The sequence below is a fragment of the Crinia signifera genome, chromosome 2 (genome assembly GCF_055691185.1).
Source record: "Crinia signifera chromosome 2, ASM5569118v1, whole genome shotgun sequence".
Lineage (NCBI taxonomy): Eukaryota > Metazoa > Chordata > Amphibia > Anura > Myobatrachidae > Crinia > Crinia signifera.
This window is the reverse complement of record NC_139218.1, coordinates 37,625,051-37,642,396: the sequence shown is the minus strand read 5'-3', so window position 1 is coordinate 37,642,396 and position 17,346 is coordinate 37,625,051. Positions and strand designations below refer to the sequence as shown.

The 17,346-nt window shown below is 44.6% G+C and overlaps 1 protein-coding gene across 8 annotated transcripts in view; it reads right to left on the bottom strand.

Moving 5' to 3' along the window:
* ROBO2 (roundabout guidance receptor 2) overlaps positions 1–17,346 on the bottom strand; it is a 901,650-nt gene that overhangs the window by 126,677 nt on the left and 757,627 nt on the right. For all 8 annotated transcript variants that reach the window (XM_083171916.1, XM_083171914.1, XM_083171910.1 and 5 more), the window contains exon 5: positions 7,736–7,874. In XM_083171916.1, the coding sequence (XP_083028042.1) occupies positions 7,736–7,874 (139 nt within the window). The remainder of the gene's footprint in view (positions 1–7,735; positions 7,875–17,346) is intronic.

The following is a 17,346-nucleotide window of genomic DNA, read 5'->3' as shown; positions in this document are numbered from 1 at the left end:
TGTATATAAATATATATATATATATATATATATATATATATAAATACACAATATACGGAACTATGCTCTGATGTTTTTGGGCGTGGAGCCAAAAGGCATAAAAAAGTCCCTCTGTATAAATTGTGAACAGAGCAGTAATGATACAATATGCCGGGTACTAGTTATGAAGCATAATAAATCACATACAGGTATGTGGGACTGAAAACAATAGCTCTCTGTGAGCACAAGTGTTACTGAAACATTGCTGGTTGCACCAACACTATAGCCTATGTTATCTGAAAGCATTTCACTGGGTTTAATGGTTTAACGGACGCAACCTCCTGTTCAAAGGTGCTTGTAAATCCTTTCATTGATGCCATATTCTGCCAGTGTGCTGGAACCTAAGAAAGTTGAACAGCTAGATATGTAACAGTAAGAACAACCAGAGTGTGCGCCTAATTGGAAGCAGAAAAGATGATAAAACAGTAGTATTTAGAGAACAGTAACGCGAACGGGGTTATTTTCATTGAGAAACCTGGCAGCCATTGCGGGGTATGAATGCACTCATTGTTGCTGAATGTGATTAATGACAGTTGTACAATGCTACGCTGGCAGCCATCACCATGCACACACGCAGTTTCATTTTTTTTATTATTTTTTTTTTTTCGGATATGAAACGCTGATGAAAAAAAAGTCAACCCGATCGCAGTTGGCCTCTGGACAACATACGCTATCATCACTGTACCGTGAATTGAGATTGATTGGTTACCAGCTGTGACAAAGTGAGAGAAAGGACCATTTGAAGAAGAAGAAAAAAAAAAAAGAGGAATAAAAAAACGAAAACTGAATTGCAGAAACGCCATAACCATCTGTTATTGCAAACAAAATAAAACACCGAAGACGTTGTCGCAACTGAAATGCAATATGTTCTACTGAGCTGTGTGAGTGTGTGCGTGGATGGGGTGCTATTTAACGCCTTAGTGTATTTGTATAGGGTTTTCATTTACATTTCTGATCAATTCATGCATGCATAAAGACTTCAGCAAAACATTAAAAAAATAATCAATGTAATATTCGTTACGTTGAAGGTTTATGGGACAATTGCATGGTGGAACTTGGCCTTAGGTGATCTTAGCTTTACTCCACCCACACTACACACTGCACAATCACTTGGTCCTTGTTCCAGGTCTCGGCATAGATAATACTATTCTCAATGTGAAAATGAGCAAATCAAGGTGGTGATGTATCAAGAAATGAGAATAGTGGTGAAGAGGATCAAGTTGTCCATAGTGTCCAAAAAGCTTCTACCTATCATTTTATAGAATGTACTTGATAAATGCTACCTCAAAGCTGATTGGTTGTTGTTATAGGTAACTTCTACACTGGTACACTTTCCACTCTTTTTCACTACTTGATACATCAACCCCAAAGTGAGGAATAGCATTGTATGGCAAGTCATTTCTGTCTATCACCGTCTAAACCAGGTATGTCCAAACTGTGGCCCTCCATTTATTGTGAAACTACACATCCCAGCATGCCTTGCCATAGTTTTAGCATTCCCTATTAGCAAACTGTGGCAAGGCATGATGGGACTTGTAGTTTCACAACAGCTAGAGGGCCATAGTTTGGAAAAGCCTGATCTAAACTGTACTCCTGAAATGATAGTATTTGTGTATTCACACTTAAATGTCTTATTAACAACTAGTAATCCTGTTTGAAGCAAACGCTGCCTTGTGATTGCCTCTGTGTTTGTGCATGTGTGAGAGAGATGTAGTTTTAATCGCTGCCAACAGATGGCAGTGTTTCGGAGACAAACAAACGGACACTAGACATATATAGATGATCTGTTAGGTAGGAGCTTATTGGCTGGCTGTTTATCACTCTCCATTTTATCACTTTTGAAGCTTAGAGAATCTGGCCCAGAATATCCTACTGACGTCCAGTAATTACATTTGTTTTGCTTAATGAGAAAATACAGTATACACAAGCTATATTCTAAAATAAATTGTGTTTCAGTATAATGTTCCTCTGATTGATTTTTTAGCTTAAAGAAATTGAAGAATTATAACGTATGGTACAGTACACCATCCTGCCATCACAGATTAGAGGCACAATGACTGCAACTGCTTTCAATCTGGTTCCCTCAGAAGAACAATGACATTACTTTCTCTTACCTTAGCTATATAGAAAGGCTTTACCCTTGTGTGCACTTAGCTATATCCAGCACTTGTACCTCTGTAACATTCTTGTGCTGTATTGATGCTAAAAATCTTAATTTGTTTTAACATTCTGTCACAGGAGACTCAGTTCAAGAACCGGTCAAGGAGCTGCACACTGGGCAACTCCAGATATATAACGATGTACAGTATATCAAGTGCGCACCAATATATTACTGTATGCGTGTTGTGTTTGTACTACAGTACTGTTACAAAATACATCACCCAACGATTGTGCTGCCTAGATTGTTTGCCTTCTCCCTACACTCCCCATCAGAGATGCCACAACAGCTCTTTGTCCTTTAGAGGTGAAATTTGTCTGCACGGAGAATAGACCTCGTATACAAAGTCTTTCTGGATCTGGGGGATGTTTAATCAGTAGCGTATTTATAATGGTTGTAGTGTGTGTGGTGAGCAAGGGCCCCTCACTCCCAGGGGGGTCTACATGACACACGCTGCACCCATTTTTTTTATATACTAACGGCTCCAGTGTCCCGTGATGATGTTGGCTGTGCCATTTTTCCAGAGATCTGTGCATGGGAAGTACTGTAGAGTCTGAGACCTCTAGTGCTCAGACTCTATTGAGCTAGGCAGCACTGATGCTGGCAGATAAGTAGGGGCCCAAATGGAGTAGGCTGCACATGGGCATCCTCCTCTCTTAAAGCTCCCTGTCCAGAAATGTCATATACACTAACGGGCACAATGTGTATAATACAGGGCTGGATTAAGCCTTGAGGAAGGGGTGTGTGTGTGTGTGTGTGTGGGGGGGGGGTCACAGGACAGTTAAGGTAGCTCCTCTAGCCCTCCGTATCTTGTCAGCAGTGCCCCCTTTTGTCATCCTGCACACCCCCACTATGGGACTGCACAGAGCAAGCGCAGCGAAATTCAGGGTATATGGAATTTAAACCAACAGCGCAAATTAGATTTAAACAAATTGGTTTAATAATGCCTGGGTACAGTACTCTGCAAAAGCTTCACATATTTGAGAGCTGGGATCCCTGGGTCACTAACAGCCCTATACCCACTTCTATCTCTCTTCTGGCCGCTCTGCTCATGAATCCTGACATTCCTGTATCTCTGCCTACACCATCCTGCTCGCATTCTCGCTACCTGGTTCTCTGCTGCTGCACAAGAGGGAGAGCAGTGTGCTCTGAACAGTAAACAACCCCCCCACCCACCACCACCCTTCGAAAAAAGCTTTCAAAGCTAATCTGCTTCCTTCTGTGTTTGCGCATGTGTGAGAGTGAAAAATATGTAGTTTCACTCGCTGCCAACAGATGGCAGTGTTTCAGAGACAAAAGGACACTATATATATATATATATATATATATATATATATATATATATATATATATAGAAGGGGGCTGCAGGTTTAAATGCATTGATTAATTAATGAACTAAATCTCCACTATTTATTATATCAGTTAATTTAGTCAGTGCAGAGCCCCTACAATTTCTGTTTAAACAATGTGGTCACAAGCCATAGGGCACCCCAAAACTAGGAAAGGTGAGTGCCGATGTTTAGTGCATACAGGGGCAGAACTCTGGGAGGCAATGGAGTCATCTGCTGCCGGGCTCTTGCTCCCAAGGGGGCACCTCTTCTCCCCTGCTAGTTTAAATTAGTTAATTGAAAGCCATTGATATCCCTTCTGTAGCTGATCGCTGAAATATATATGTGTTCTCTCTCTCTCTCTCTCAATATATATGTGTGTGTGTATAAAACACATATTTCAGAACAGACACATATACTATTATATTATATTATATAAGGTTGGGGGGGGGGGGGGGGCACCAATATATATCTTGGCTCCGGGCAACTGTGACAAACTTACGCCACTGAGTGTATATATATATATATATATATATATATATATCTTTTCAATATGTCAAACTCCCGCAGCATAGCAAAAATAAATCTCTGAAATCACATTATACAGCGGAATGGCTCTTTTACTTTGTTTTCTTAACCTCATTTCTTAACCTCATTCTGGAAGAAGCAGCAGCGGGTCTCTTCTGTACATTTATTTTCAGAAATGTAATTTGGACGTTGCATTTTATGGTACTACTGTGTGGCGTGACATCCAGCCCTTCCTGCAACTGGTCAATTTGAAACTTCCTGTTCCTGGACGTTATTCTCATGCAATCATACGAGGTCTGTTAGTGGTTACAAAAGCTGTGACTGCCGTTTCATTACAGATGTATGTACAAGCAGAAAACAGCTGTTTGGCGCTGCACAGTATAATGTACACACGCGGCGGCTCAGAGGACACTTCCCTTCTGCAAAGTACAAATCTTCCTTTGCTCTGATGACGAGCTGGCCTTGCAGCATTCTTGTCTGCAGAGGGCTCAGATACTTATTATAACAGTGCCATAAATTTCCTCTTGTAATTGAAAATCTCTTCCCCACGCAAAGGAAAGTTCATTTTTAGATACTTTGTAATTAGAGTACACAGCTGCCCACTAAGACGTGTCGTTTTCCCAAACCCTTCTCTCCACATTTCAGCTATTCCATTCATTATAAACTACTGTATATAACATGCTGGGGCCGATTCTGGAACACAATACACTGTATCCCACTTTGAGGCTGTTCTCAGTCGCACGGATCTCTGTTCAGGGATGCAAATGGCAAGGTTTTGTATACAGCGCTTGTACAATAGCGGATTTACACATTTTTATGTATGTCCGTCCCATTCTGAGTGGGACAGAACTTGGCCGGACCTTTCCGTGAAATTGTGCATTTGGGTGAAGGAGCTGTGCCAATCACACGCAGTCATCCTGACTTGTGGGCGTGTCAGCGGAGTGAAACTTGGGCTCCATGTGATTCTGAGTTATGTGCACTGGATGGGAATTCTGTCTCTGACAGATCTCTTGGACCTACCATGGGCTGGTGCAAGTGTAGACAGAAATGATTACAGTCGTGGTTACTGGTGTAATACTCCTATAGGCCATGTTCTGCCACCGAGTGCTGCTCGAATTGTGGGCTATGCAGGGTTAGCACAAATGTTATATATGCCAACAGGGACATATTTTTTGGCCTGGTGCAATGTGCTCAGACAGCCATGGTGGCTATTAAACCAAGCTTATGGACACAGGTTCGTTCACTCTGCATAAGTGGTATACACACATTTAGTACTGTACATGCAATGGTGGTGCAAAATGGCTGACTTGCGGTCAACTCTACTGTACATTAGACTCAACTGCCAAGAATTTGAATCCCTGTTTGGCTTGGGTGTAGTGTATCTCTTATGTCATTTGACTCGTATTTTTCATAGTGTCTATGATCTTATAAGAATTTAATTGATTGTAGTGGTCAAGTGCACTAACACAGATAAGGTAAGCTGTGTAACTCAGCATCACAACCTTATAACATACTTGCCTACCCGGCCCTCTCCGTGAGGGAGAAAAATGCTCTTTTCCTGGACTTCCTTGGTAATGTATGATTGCCATCACCTGTGGGGAGCTACTGTACGTACAGATGTAGCGGGATTCATCTTTGCAGGGGATGGCGATGGCGTCGCCATCGCCATCCCCTGCCCCGCCGCCATCTGTATGTCGGAAGGGGACGCGCGCGCACGAGGTCGCCCGGTGCCCACACCGGGCGACCGCACCCCCCCACAGTGGCCAGAGGTCCCCCCCAGCCCTGTCGAGCAGGAGGCGGACAGTATTGCGTCCGCCTCGCCGCCCCGCCGCCCGGATACTGAGACGCGTGTGTGTGGGGGACGCACGCGCGTCTCAGTCAGATAGAGGCGCCGTGTTGCTGGCGGATCGCCAGCAAGGATAAGGCCTGCTACATCTGTAATTGATAAGAAAGGTGTTTCACCACAGGTGATGGCAATCCTACATTACCAGGGAAGTCCAGGAACAGAGCTTTTATTCCCTCGTGAAGAGGGTCAGGTAGGCAAGTATGCCTTATAACATAATGGAAGGTATGGCACGCTTAAGTATTATTTATAATGTTCTATTTTGGCATTTATTAACATCAACATGCACTAAAGGCACAAAAGTGTGAATGAACCTTTACTAACTAACTAAGTAGCAAAACATTCCGGCTCTGCTTCATAAGGCAAACATCTTACAAATGTTGTTCTAAAGAGAGAATTCCCAAAATACACAAAGACATGAATTGTAATAACATTTTCTTCTCAATTCTGGAAATAAACTAAACATTATTAATAAAGAAGCTATTTCTAACTGAGATAAGTAGCTGGGGAGGTCAGCTGACACAACTCATCGTACTTTCTTGAGGTCCTCTGAGTTCTTCTAGGGATAGAGATCATTTCCTTAAATGGAGTTTCATTTTATGATAAGTATTAAAATATAAAACTTTTTTTTATTAAAAAAATTAAATTATTGGATAGTCAAAGCACTTTTATCAAGTTATTGGTAGACTAAAGGTGCCCATACACTACTGCTATATATCGCAGCAGTGTATGGGCCACCCGACTCCCGATACATGGCATGCGGTCCTTTCACATGCGATGTATCGCATGCGTCCCCACTCATCGACGCGGGGAGGGTGGACGAGTCGGCGGTTGGACCTCCAGCTCAGGTCCGATGTGCATGGGAATCACACGCATCCAATTTGGGATTGGGTGAAATCAACCCAAATTGCATAGGTTTATGGGTACCTTAATGGGGGTATACAATATTATCTGGATTATTTGTCTAACCGAAAAATCCAGACATACCTATTCAATCACGGCCATTATCGGACGTTATTTCCTCCATGTAGATTCACCTTTGTAAAAGCTGTTGAAGCTGCATCGGAGAAAACGGCCACAAAATTTTCGAAAATGTATTTGTCAAAAAGTTTTTCGCTGATCCACATGGTTTCCGACTCCGACAGTCAGAAATTCGTCAATAAAATTGAATAGGTTTCATTTAAATTAGAGATGTGGGGGTTTCAGTTTTATTCGGATTTACTCAAATCTGGATCATATTGGCTATCGGCTGTCACATGTTTTGGATAGCCAATACAATCCTGATTTGAGAACCGAGTAAATCCGAGTAAAACCGAGACCCCAACATCTCTAATTTAAATTCAACCAGGAAATGTCGAAAAAGGGATGATATTTCCGACTGTTGGAAATATCGGCAGAGATTGAATGTCACCTTATCAATCTATTGGGTGCACCTGCAGTTCTAAAGTTCTCCATTACTCGAATAAAATGTACTAATCCTTATTATGTTTATTTACCAGACTTTATTTTTATACACCTCTATTATCTGCTGATACAGTTCAGAGTTTGCTAAGAGTCCTATGAATTAGTCAGGTAAACCACCGCACAGCACAGCTGCACAAACTCCATCCTCTTGCAAAAATCTGCTGAGGGCAAATAAGTGCTGCAAGGGCTGGATGCTTAAAATGTTCTCTCTTCGCAGCCTATACCCTAAGACAAGAACGTAGACCATTAGAGTGACCTGTCAGCTACATAATAAATATACAGGCACTGAAAGGCTTAAACAATGACCTGGCTAGTCTATAGGAAAGATATAAACAAAATAACATGCACTGCGGGTACAGCATTTTGAACACCCACCTTCCTCTTGGCAAGTCAGCGTCGTCTTTTTTCCACCGGACTGTTGGTTGAGGATCCCCCTGGACTTGACACCGGAATTCCACAGGCTCATCCTCCAGAACTACCTGGTTAATTGGTCTTCGGAGAAAAGTGGGTCGTTCTAGAGAAAACAGAGAAAATGGTGAGCACTGTATTTAATTATAGAAAAATGCCTACATTTATTGTTTTTACAGCTGGATAGTATAATAAAAAGCACAATGAAGTTAAAAAGTATTAAACAGTATAAGTAGATAATAAATGAATACACGACCATGACATACAGAGAAGAGAAAATCAGTTGGACAATTTGAATTAATATATGAATATGTGTAAATCCGAAGGAGCCGGAGGGAGAACATTCTAACCCTTCGATGTTTGCATTTACTGAGCCAACAAGACTGATGGGAAGTCACACATCCGCTTTCTGTTATGCGGAACAGGACACTATGAATTAGTAAAGGAAATGATATAAGCAGACATGGGTTTAGGCCCAGCTACAGGAGCGCAATCTCCGTGGCCTGGCTTATTTTAACATTTTCTCTCTCTTTTTTTAAATTTATTTGTTAAAGAATTAATTTACAGAGATGATATAATATATCCATCACTGGTATTACAAAAATAATCAATTTATTACCGAATGTATTATTTTAACTTATAGTTCCAACTGAACTACGTGTGCTCAACATCTTAATTGGCAAGGTATTCTGAACAAATATTGCTCAAAAAATGTTTCTCAAAATTAAGTGAAAAATCTGTGTTCATAGAATAAAATAATCTTTTAAATCTGTGTTTATAGGCCCCCATTGTGAAACTTTTTCCAATTAGCAACCGACCTCCCAGGTTACAAATCCTATAGTATAGCCTCTCACCCCTCGTGAAAATTGATCTTTTATTATAGAACCAACCCCCCCCCCCACACACACACATTCTCGCCTTTCACTATTTTACACACCTTTACAAAGATGGGTGTTATATTGAAGATGCTATGGGCAACCAATCAGATTCTATCCATTATTTTCTAGAAGGTGCTACATAAATAAGAAGTAGATTATGATTGGTTGCTATGGGCAACATCCCATCTTCGATAGAACTCCCATCTTAGTAAATTTACCCCAAACAGTGCAGATCAGTCCATCCTGGTCACTGCACTTGCAGAGGTCAAATAGTGCTCGGGGTGGAACTACTGTAAGTGCCCGTTCCGACACTGTTGCCTCTTTTGCATGAGCTCCAGGATTCTGGTTCATGGCATAAGGGAGGCAATTCTGATAGTGATGTCAGCGGTTTCTGATTGCTCAATCACCACTTTGGGGGCCCATGGGGTAGAGGAAACCTGCACTTTAGCAGAATAGATTTCCTTATTAAAAGCCGAGGAACGCAGAGGGGCAGCACTGGCGCATCAGATGCAATCACGTCAGATAAAGCCCAAATGCCCATATTATGAGATTGCGCAACTTAATTTGGAATGATTACAAATGTGTTGAAAAAGGTCTTCTATTTTCTGTTTCACATTAAAAATATCACATTTAATTATTGTTTATTTATTATTATTATTATTATTATTATTATTATTATTATTATTATTATTAGCAACATCATAATCATAACGGATAGATCTGTCAAAGAATATGAGCGTTCCCGACCAACTGAAATGACCAATCGCTCAAATTGTTCCATGTGTATGAAGGATATCGATGCCAATGCGGGTACTCGCCGGTCGTTGGTACAGGCCAATGTGTATGCACGATGAACGATTTGGAAAAACTGTTTGACTGGCTCCCACTCTGCTCCACCATCGTTAAAGATCAATCATTCATGTGTAATCGTTTGCTCAATCGTTCATCATTTGACACCAAATCGTTTGTGCAGGAGTTCAGAGGTAATCGTTGAATCGTTTGCCAAATCGCTCTGTGTGTACGCACCTTTATTGTTACTATTATTATTATTATTATTATTGCTTACATAATTTTATGGAAACACAATAAAGTTTGTAATGGTTTGAATGCACAAACTTTGGGTGGATCTGGATTTCTGGAGAAATCGCTACTTGAAATTCTTTTGAAAAATCAAAAGCGATTTCATTCCCACCCAAAAAAATTACTGGCCAGTATTGAACCTATGGGGTAGATTCTATTCAAAACAATGTGAATTAGCGCCCGGAGCTTGCTCTAATAAGAGCGCTGCTACCGCCAACAAGTGGCTTTCTGCTCGCACTCGCCCTGGGGTGTGAGCTGAAATCTGACAAAACTAGGATGGCGATGTTGTTTGCAGACCACAAAACAGCTTCGCCGCGGGGCCCTTAAGTTGGAAAAATGCAACTACTGGCCGCAAGTCCCGGCATTCTCCAACTTGGCAGCTCGCTGATTAAAATAGCGCTGGAAGACAACTCACATCATTTTTGAATAGAATCAACCTCTATGATACTTATATAATATATATAAAGTACATTTTTCGGAAAATCTATTTATTTCACTGTGAATGTATAGTACACAAACAGCTTTCCATTGCATTGTCTCTGTTAAAGAAAACATCCTACAGTATGTAATAAAAGGCTTCTCGTCTGTATAGGGGGAATTCAAGTGATTTGTGTACAGGCAGCCACTAGATGACGCCTGTTGGAGCAATTCAAATGCAGCTTTGTTCAGGCGTGCAGAGCCGCCGGTGCTGACATTACTGTTATGTTGTTCCTTCATTGTGACGGGCTGGTAACTAGTGACACAATAATTGGGACACTGCTAACAAGCCGCAGAGAGGGACCAGAGAGACCTACACATGTTACAGGACGAATGCTAATCTGCTCTATTTCCTTAGGATATTTTCCCTTTAAGGTCGACCATATGCATCACAGAGTGTGTCTGGGAAACCACAGTAGCCAATTATAATCTAAACTAGGTGATTCATCGCGCCCTACGGGCGCTCTTCACACCGTCGTAAGGGGCTGCGCCCCCTTAATTTGTGAACGTTTGTATATGAGAAATATGGTTAGAATTGTATGAAAGATGCCCTGTATTGCAACTTAGGTGTCCGCGAATCGCGGGAGGGGGGGTTGCGGAGGGTGCCGCGAATTGCAGGAGGGGGGGTCGCGGGGGGTGCCGCGAATTGCAGGGGGGGGGTTGTGGGGGGGTGGGTGCTGCGAATCGCGGGAGGGATTGCAGAGAATCGCGGGAGGGGGGTTGCGGGGAATCATGGTAGGGGGGGTCGCGGGGGGTGTGCCGTGAATCACGGGAGGGGGGGGTCACGGGGTGGGGTGCCGAGAATCGCGGGGGGGTGTGTGTGCCGTGAATCGCGGGAGTGGGGGTTCAGGGGGGGTGTGACGCGAATCGCCACAAGAAAAAATCAACACAGAAAGGTCAACACATGTAAATGTTGACAAAGTGTGGCACTTCATTGGTGTCCATGTCGACACATGAGAATGAATATGAAAACATTCAAAAAATGAAAAAAAAAAAACTTCAAAAACTCATGTCAACCTTTTTCATTGTCGACCATAGCCATGTCAGTGTTTTTCATGTGCAATTTAATTCTGGAGCTGCCGCGAATCGCGGGGGGGGGTGCCGCGAATCACGGGAGGGGGGGTCGCGGGGGTGGGTGCCGCGAATCGCGGGAGGGGGGGTTACGGGGCGGGGGTTGCGGCGAATCATGGGAGGGGGGGTCGCGGGGGTGTGCCGTGAATCACGGGAGGGGGGGTCACGGGGTGGGGTGCCGAGAATCGCGGGGGAGGTGTGTGTGTGTGTGTGTCGTGAATCGCGGGAGTGGGGGTTGTGGGAGGGGGGGTGACGCAAATCGCCACAAGAAAAAATCAACACAGAAAGGTCAACACATGTAAATGTTGACATAAGTGTGGCACTTCATTGGTATCCATGTCGACACATGAGAATGAATATGAAAATATTCAAAAAATGAAAAAAAAAACTTCAAAAACTCATGTCAACCTTTTTCATTGTCGACCATAGCCATGTCAGTGTTTTCCATGTGCAATTTAATTCTGGAGCTGCCGCGAATCACGGGGGTTGCCGCGAATCGCGGGAGGGGGGGTTGCGGGGGGGTGTGACGCGAATCGCCACAAGAAAAAATCAACACAGAAAGGTCAACACATGTAAATGTTGACATAAGTGTGCCACTTCATTGGTGTCCATGTCGACACATGACAATGAATATGAAAAAATTAAAAAAATTAAAAATAAATCTTCAAAAACTCATGTCAACCTTTTTCATTGTCGACCATAGCCATGTCAGTGTTTTGCATGTGCCATTTATTCCTGGGGCTGCTGCGAATTGCGGGAGGGAGAGGGGGGGTGCCGCGTATCGCGGGAGGGGGGTCGCAGGGGGGGTGCCGCCCCGAATTGCGGGAGGGGTAGTGGGGGGGTTCTTTTTGCAGCGAATCGCGGGAGGGGGGTCGCGGGGGGTGTTTTTGCTGCGAACCGCGGTAGGGGGGGTCACGGGGGAGCGGGTGTTTTTGCCGCGAATCGCGGGAGGGGGGGGGGCGCGGGGGGGGGGGAGGTTTTGCCGCAGATCGCGGGAGGGGGGCGCTCACCTGGTGGCTGTGGAGTAGCAGTGCTGGGCAACATGGGAAGGCAGTGGGTGTCTGGCACTGTCTGTGGGCTCACTGGGCTGGTTCTCTGTCACATACCTCCCAACATGACCCTCTCCAGGAGGGACACAATGCTCTGTTTCTAGACTTCCCCTTAATGTATGATTGCCATCACCTGTTTTAAACAGGTTAATTTCTCAGAAAGGTGTTCAGCACAGATAAAGGCAATCACACATTAAGAGGAAAGTCCAGGAACAGAGCGTTATAGACACAGACACCCACTTTGAGTGACAGATGTAGCCAAATATATAAGAGATATGGAAGAATCACAGAGCAATAATAGCTTTAAAAAAATTAACAGACGGGATTTTTCAACAACTCCGATCTTAGAAGAACCATTTTAATCAGTCAAACAGCTAATTGCAAAACTATTGAGTGAGCAGAGAACCACACCACTGCCAATACAATTAACATTCTATATGTGAGATAAACTCGATTAGACTTCCCTGCGTACCGCGCTCGCAGTGCTAATCTCTCTGGATATGATCTGACAATGTGCGTTAATAACCACACATTTCTTAAAAAATATTAGCTCAATAAACCATCCCAGCCGGTTTATCTAATTGTTTTATGAAATGTGTTTTACAATATTAAATAGTGCATTTGTTACACTGTGAACTTGCGGAAACGGTTGTTTATATTTGTGTACATTTCCTATTCTGCATGACTAAATAGGACTTTTTAGTTTATCAGCAGATCATTTTAATCCTTATATTGACCTATGTTTGTGTGTAAGTCTTAAGTCCTTTTCTAAGGATTAAAATGATTTGCTGATAAACTAAGAAGCCCTGGTGAGTGCCATTTTCTTTTGGATTGATGTATATGTGGAAAAGGCGTGGGACCACTGATGTGTAACCCCAGGCATTGGTGAAAAGTGGAGTGTGTGCCGACCAACAAATGGAGCCTGTCTCGTTATTGCGGGGGGCTGACGATATAATTGCCAGCCCCCGCCAGCCCCCAACATCTGTCGGAGGAGGGCGCGCATGCACGAGACGCTCACGTACCCCGTTCCGATAGATCTCCCCGCTGCTGTCCCCCGCCTCTCCGTCCGCCGTTGCCAGTTCTCCCCCGCCTCCCCGCACCCTCCCCCCTAACCCTGCCCGTCTCCCTGAAGCGGAGGAGACGGGCAGGGTTTCTGCCGCCGAGTGACTGGGACGCGTGTGTGTATAAGGCGCCAGCGCGTTCCAGTCTGATGGAGTCCCTATCAGCCAGCTCTTGCCAGCGGGGACATTCTGGCAAGCACTGGGGCTAAATGAGAGGGGCTCAATCTGTACGCACAATAAAGTCTGGTTTGGTGCCAGAGGTGGGGCTGTAGCACAGTACAAAATTCAAATAGGGTAGAAACACCAACTGCCAGTGAGTCAGTTTGGAATGGCAGTTGGTAGCAGTGGGTGTGGCTCCCCTATTTGAATTTTGAACTGTGCTGCCGCCCCAGCTCTGGAACCGCAACCGGGAACAACTGTAACATGAAAAATTCCACCCCCGGTCCCATGTAATTCCATGTAAACTCAGGAAGAGTTATGCAAATAAATGTGTATAAAACAAGAGTAACTGTGCTGCTGTTACACACTCTTGCTGTTCAGTACTTAGCCCATGCGGGACATTCTCTTCCCAGTCTCCGAATAGCTGCCCCCATTTAACGTCGGCAATGAGCACTGTGCAAATCCATTATTTCACCCCACCGTGACCACTTTAATATATTTCTTATATTGTCTGCCTACACCTGGAAAATACCCATAGCAGTCGCCTCTCCTCCATAGGAGTCACCATGGTGAAATGGGCCCATGCAGAAACCCCACAGAACCCTTAGTAGCTATAGTTCCATCTGCCATGCATTGCAATGTAGAGTCTAAGCCAACCAGTGATAACAAACTAAAGCAACAGTTCTTTCCCTTTTCTATCACAATGGCAGCGCAAGTCATGGTCAGACTCAATCAACCACAATGATGGCATTTCACGCCAATTAAGAAGCTTGTTAGGGTTACCATAGAAGCACTGACCATTGTGTCTAGTTGCTTTGAAGCTAATGTAATCTGTGAATACACAGGATGGGCTACGGGGAGCCAGCCGTTGTCACGGGTAACAGTTGATAAAATACATATATATATTGCAAAGTAGGAATAAGGGCTTATTTAATTAAACAGCAGACAGGTTAACCATATCATTGTTTATAAGTCTACTACACTAGTCCAATCCAAGTCTAAATGCCCACCCTGAAGCAGGCACAGGAAAGATAAGTGCTAGGAATATGCTGGCAGACACACCTGGGGCCTGATTTATACCTACAGCCCATTACTGAGGGTATTATTCGGAAATGGACACTCTAGCACAGCAGCTGCATCTGTGCACTTAGTGGCTGTGCTAAATTATGCTGCAGGAGGCTCGTGCGTAATAGAGGTGATCTGCTGCGGCATCTTCAGAAGCAGCATCGGATAACTCTGCAAGCACGTCACTGATTTCAGTAGCTCTAAAGCATTGAGTGATGTATGTGCACATGGCATGGTGAGAAAAGGAGGCGTGGCTTCTCGGATGGGGACATGGCTTCATGGGAGGGTGTGGCCTCGCTGGTTGCACCCCCTGTCTTCGCATTGTAGGGGTCCTTGGCTGCAGTGCTAGCTCCTACATAGTGACAGGAGTCGGGTACTGCACATATGTAGCATCTGGCTCCTGTCACTAAGCAGGAGCCAGCATTTTGGTGTCACCTGGGTGTGGCTACCCCCACCCCCCCTTGTGGCTTACTGTCCAGTGTTTTCACAACGATTGGGCTAGTAAAGCTGCATCAAATGACATAGCTACTAGCCTCTCAGGGGCGTAACTATAGCACCGCAGCCCCTGCGACCGCGGGGGGGGGGCGCTATGCATGTGCGGGCGCCGGGAGCTGCAGTGCTATAGTTACGTTAGCTGCAATGTGAAGGGAGCAGGGGGCAGGGGGGCATTGAGGCAGCTGGGGGGACGGACGCTGCAGGGGACGGAAGCTGCGGGGGACACAGAGGCGGCAATTACTTACAGCTGAGCCGGGCAGGGGGAGCCGGGAGCTGTCTGTACTGAAGAAAAAAAAGCCCATACAATGAATGGGCAGCCTGTGATTGGCTGCTGAGCGCTCTCTCAGCCAATTGCTGACTGGCTGAGAGAGCGCTCAGCCAATCACAGGCTGCCGATTCATTGTATGGGCTTTTTTTTTTCTTCCGTACTGACAGTGACAGCTCCCGGCTCCCCCTGCCCAGCTGTAAGTAATTGCCGCCTCTGTGTCCCCCGCAGCGTCCGTCCCCCGCAGCGTCCGTCCCCCCAGCCGCCTCGCAGCGTCCCCCTCACCTGCATTGACGGCTACCTGGGGGAGCGGCAGGCGGCGCAGATGGAGACCGAGAGCTCAGCCAATCAGCGGCCGCCCGGACTTTTGAATAGGATTTCTTCCTATTCTCCCGCTGCGCCCCCGGTCTCCATCTGCGCCGCCTGCGGTCCTCGCCTGCCGCTCCCCCAGGTACCCACAGATATATCGGATCTGAACATCTAGACTGCGGGGGTTGGTGCGGAGGGCGGAGGGGCGGGTGAGTGGCTGGGCGCCCTCCCTTTAACGGCGGGGGGGCGCCCAAAATGTAGTTACGCCACTGTAGCCTCTGCACTTCCAGAAAACAAGACCGATATGTCCCCATCTTCTGAAATGCTGGCTGGCCCCTGTCCCTTTCCTGCCCTCAAACATCCGCAGCATGTCAATCATGCTGTGGCTAGGCTGATCTGAAACCTTTGGAGATGTATGCAAACCGGTTTTGCACTTATGTTGAAAATCTGAATGTATGTAAAACCTTGCAAGCATTTATCAAGTACGTTCTGTGAAACGATTGGTAGAATCTGATTGGTTGGTAAGGGAAACCAATCCACTTGTCCAAATTGCCTCTTCTTGTTTGATACACGTACCCCATAGTTACTGAATCTGATTAAACCTTTCTTCCAGGAGGCAGAGAAAACCGGTCCAGACTCACAGCTTAATGTGGAACATCTTTTTGTTCTCTGGTAGATGACTTTCTTTTTCTATAACTCCTTTTTCCCTATTGATTTTTCTTTGTCTGTTGAGGAACTTTTGACTGGTGTTTGAAGTGCGAGTACTAATGGTTTGCACCACTGACACAGCTCCGCCATTACACACTGTGGGGTTATGTATGTTGCTTATTATCCAGGTACTTTAACAATAACTTCAGCAACAGATCTCTTTCAATACCAAACCTCTGTAGTTAACCCCACCAGGAGAAAATGTTGTAGTGAAAAAAAAAATATATATATTGTTAATATAAATATCACAATACCAAGAACATACCATTAAAAATATATGCCTTGAAAAGCAATATATATGGTAACAGAAACCAGATTGCAATATACTGTACATTGCTGTGCAAGTCTCCTTATTAAGTCAGATACAAAGCTAATAATCAGGGGCAAATGCAGGATTTTTTCGGGGCATTTCCAATTAAATCATAAGAATTTACATTACTAGCAACTACATTACTACAATTGCACAATTCTAACGGAATCTCATCCTACTGGCTCCACTCCCTGATCATCTATATCCAGTATATTTCTACTGTTCGTGGGTTTCTGAAACACTGCCAACAACTGGTAGAGAGTGAAACTACATCTCTTTCTCACACATGCACAAACATAGACGGTAGCAGACTAGCTTTCGAAGCTTTTGCTTCGAGCAGGCTTACTAGTTTGTAATACAGTGCATGCTTTCTTCTGTCAGGGGGTTTCTGGGTACTCAGAACAACCCTCCCCCCCTACATGTGCGCTAATGATAATGATCACAACACAGGCCTGCGCAGCATATTTTATTATGGGGTGCACTGTCAAAGGGGTGTGCTTAGCACCACCTATTAGGGATGTTTAACACCGCCCATTGGGTGTGTCTAACGCCGCCAATCAGGCGTGTCTACCATCATCTATTGGCACTCGCTACAATATAAAATGTCTCTCAGCCACATTATAATCACCTGCATATTTCAGTTTTAATCTC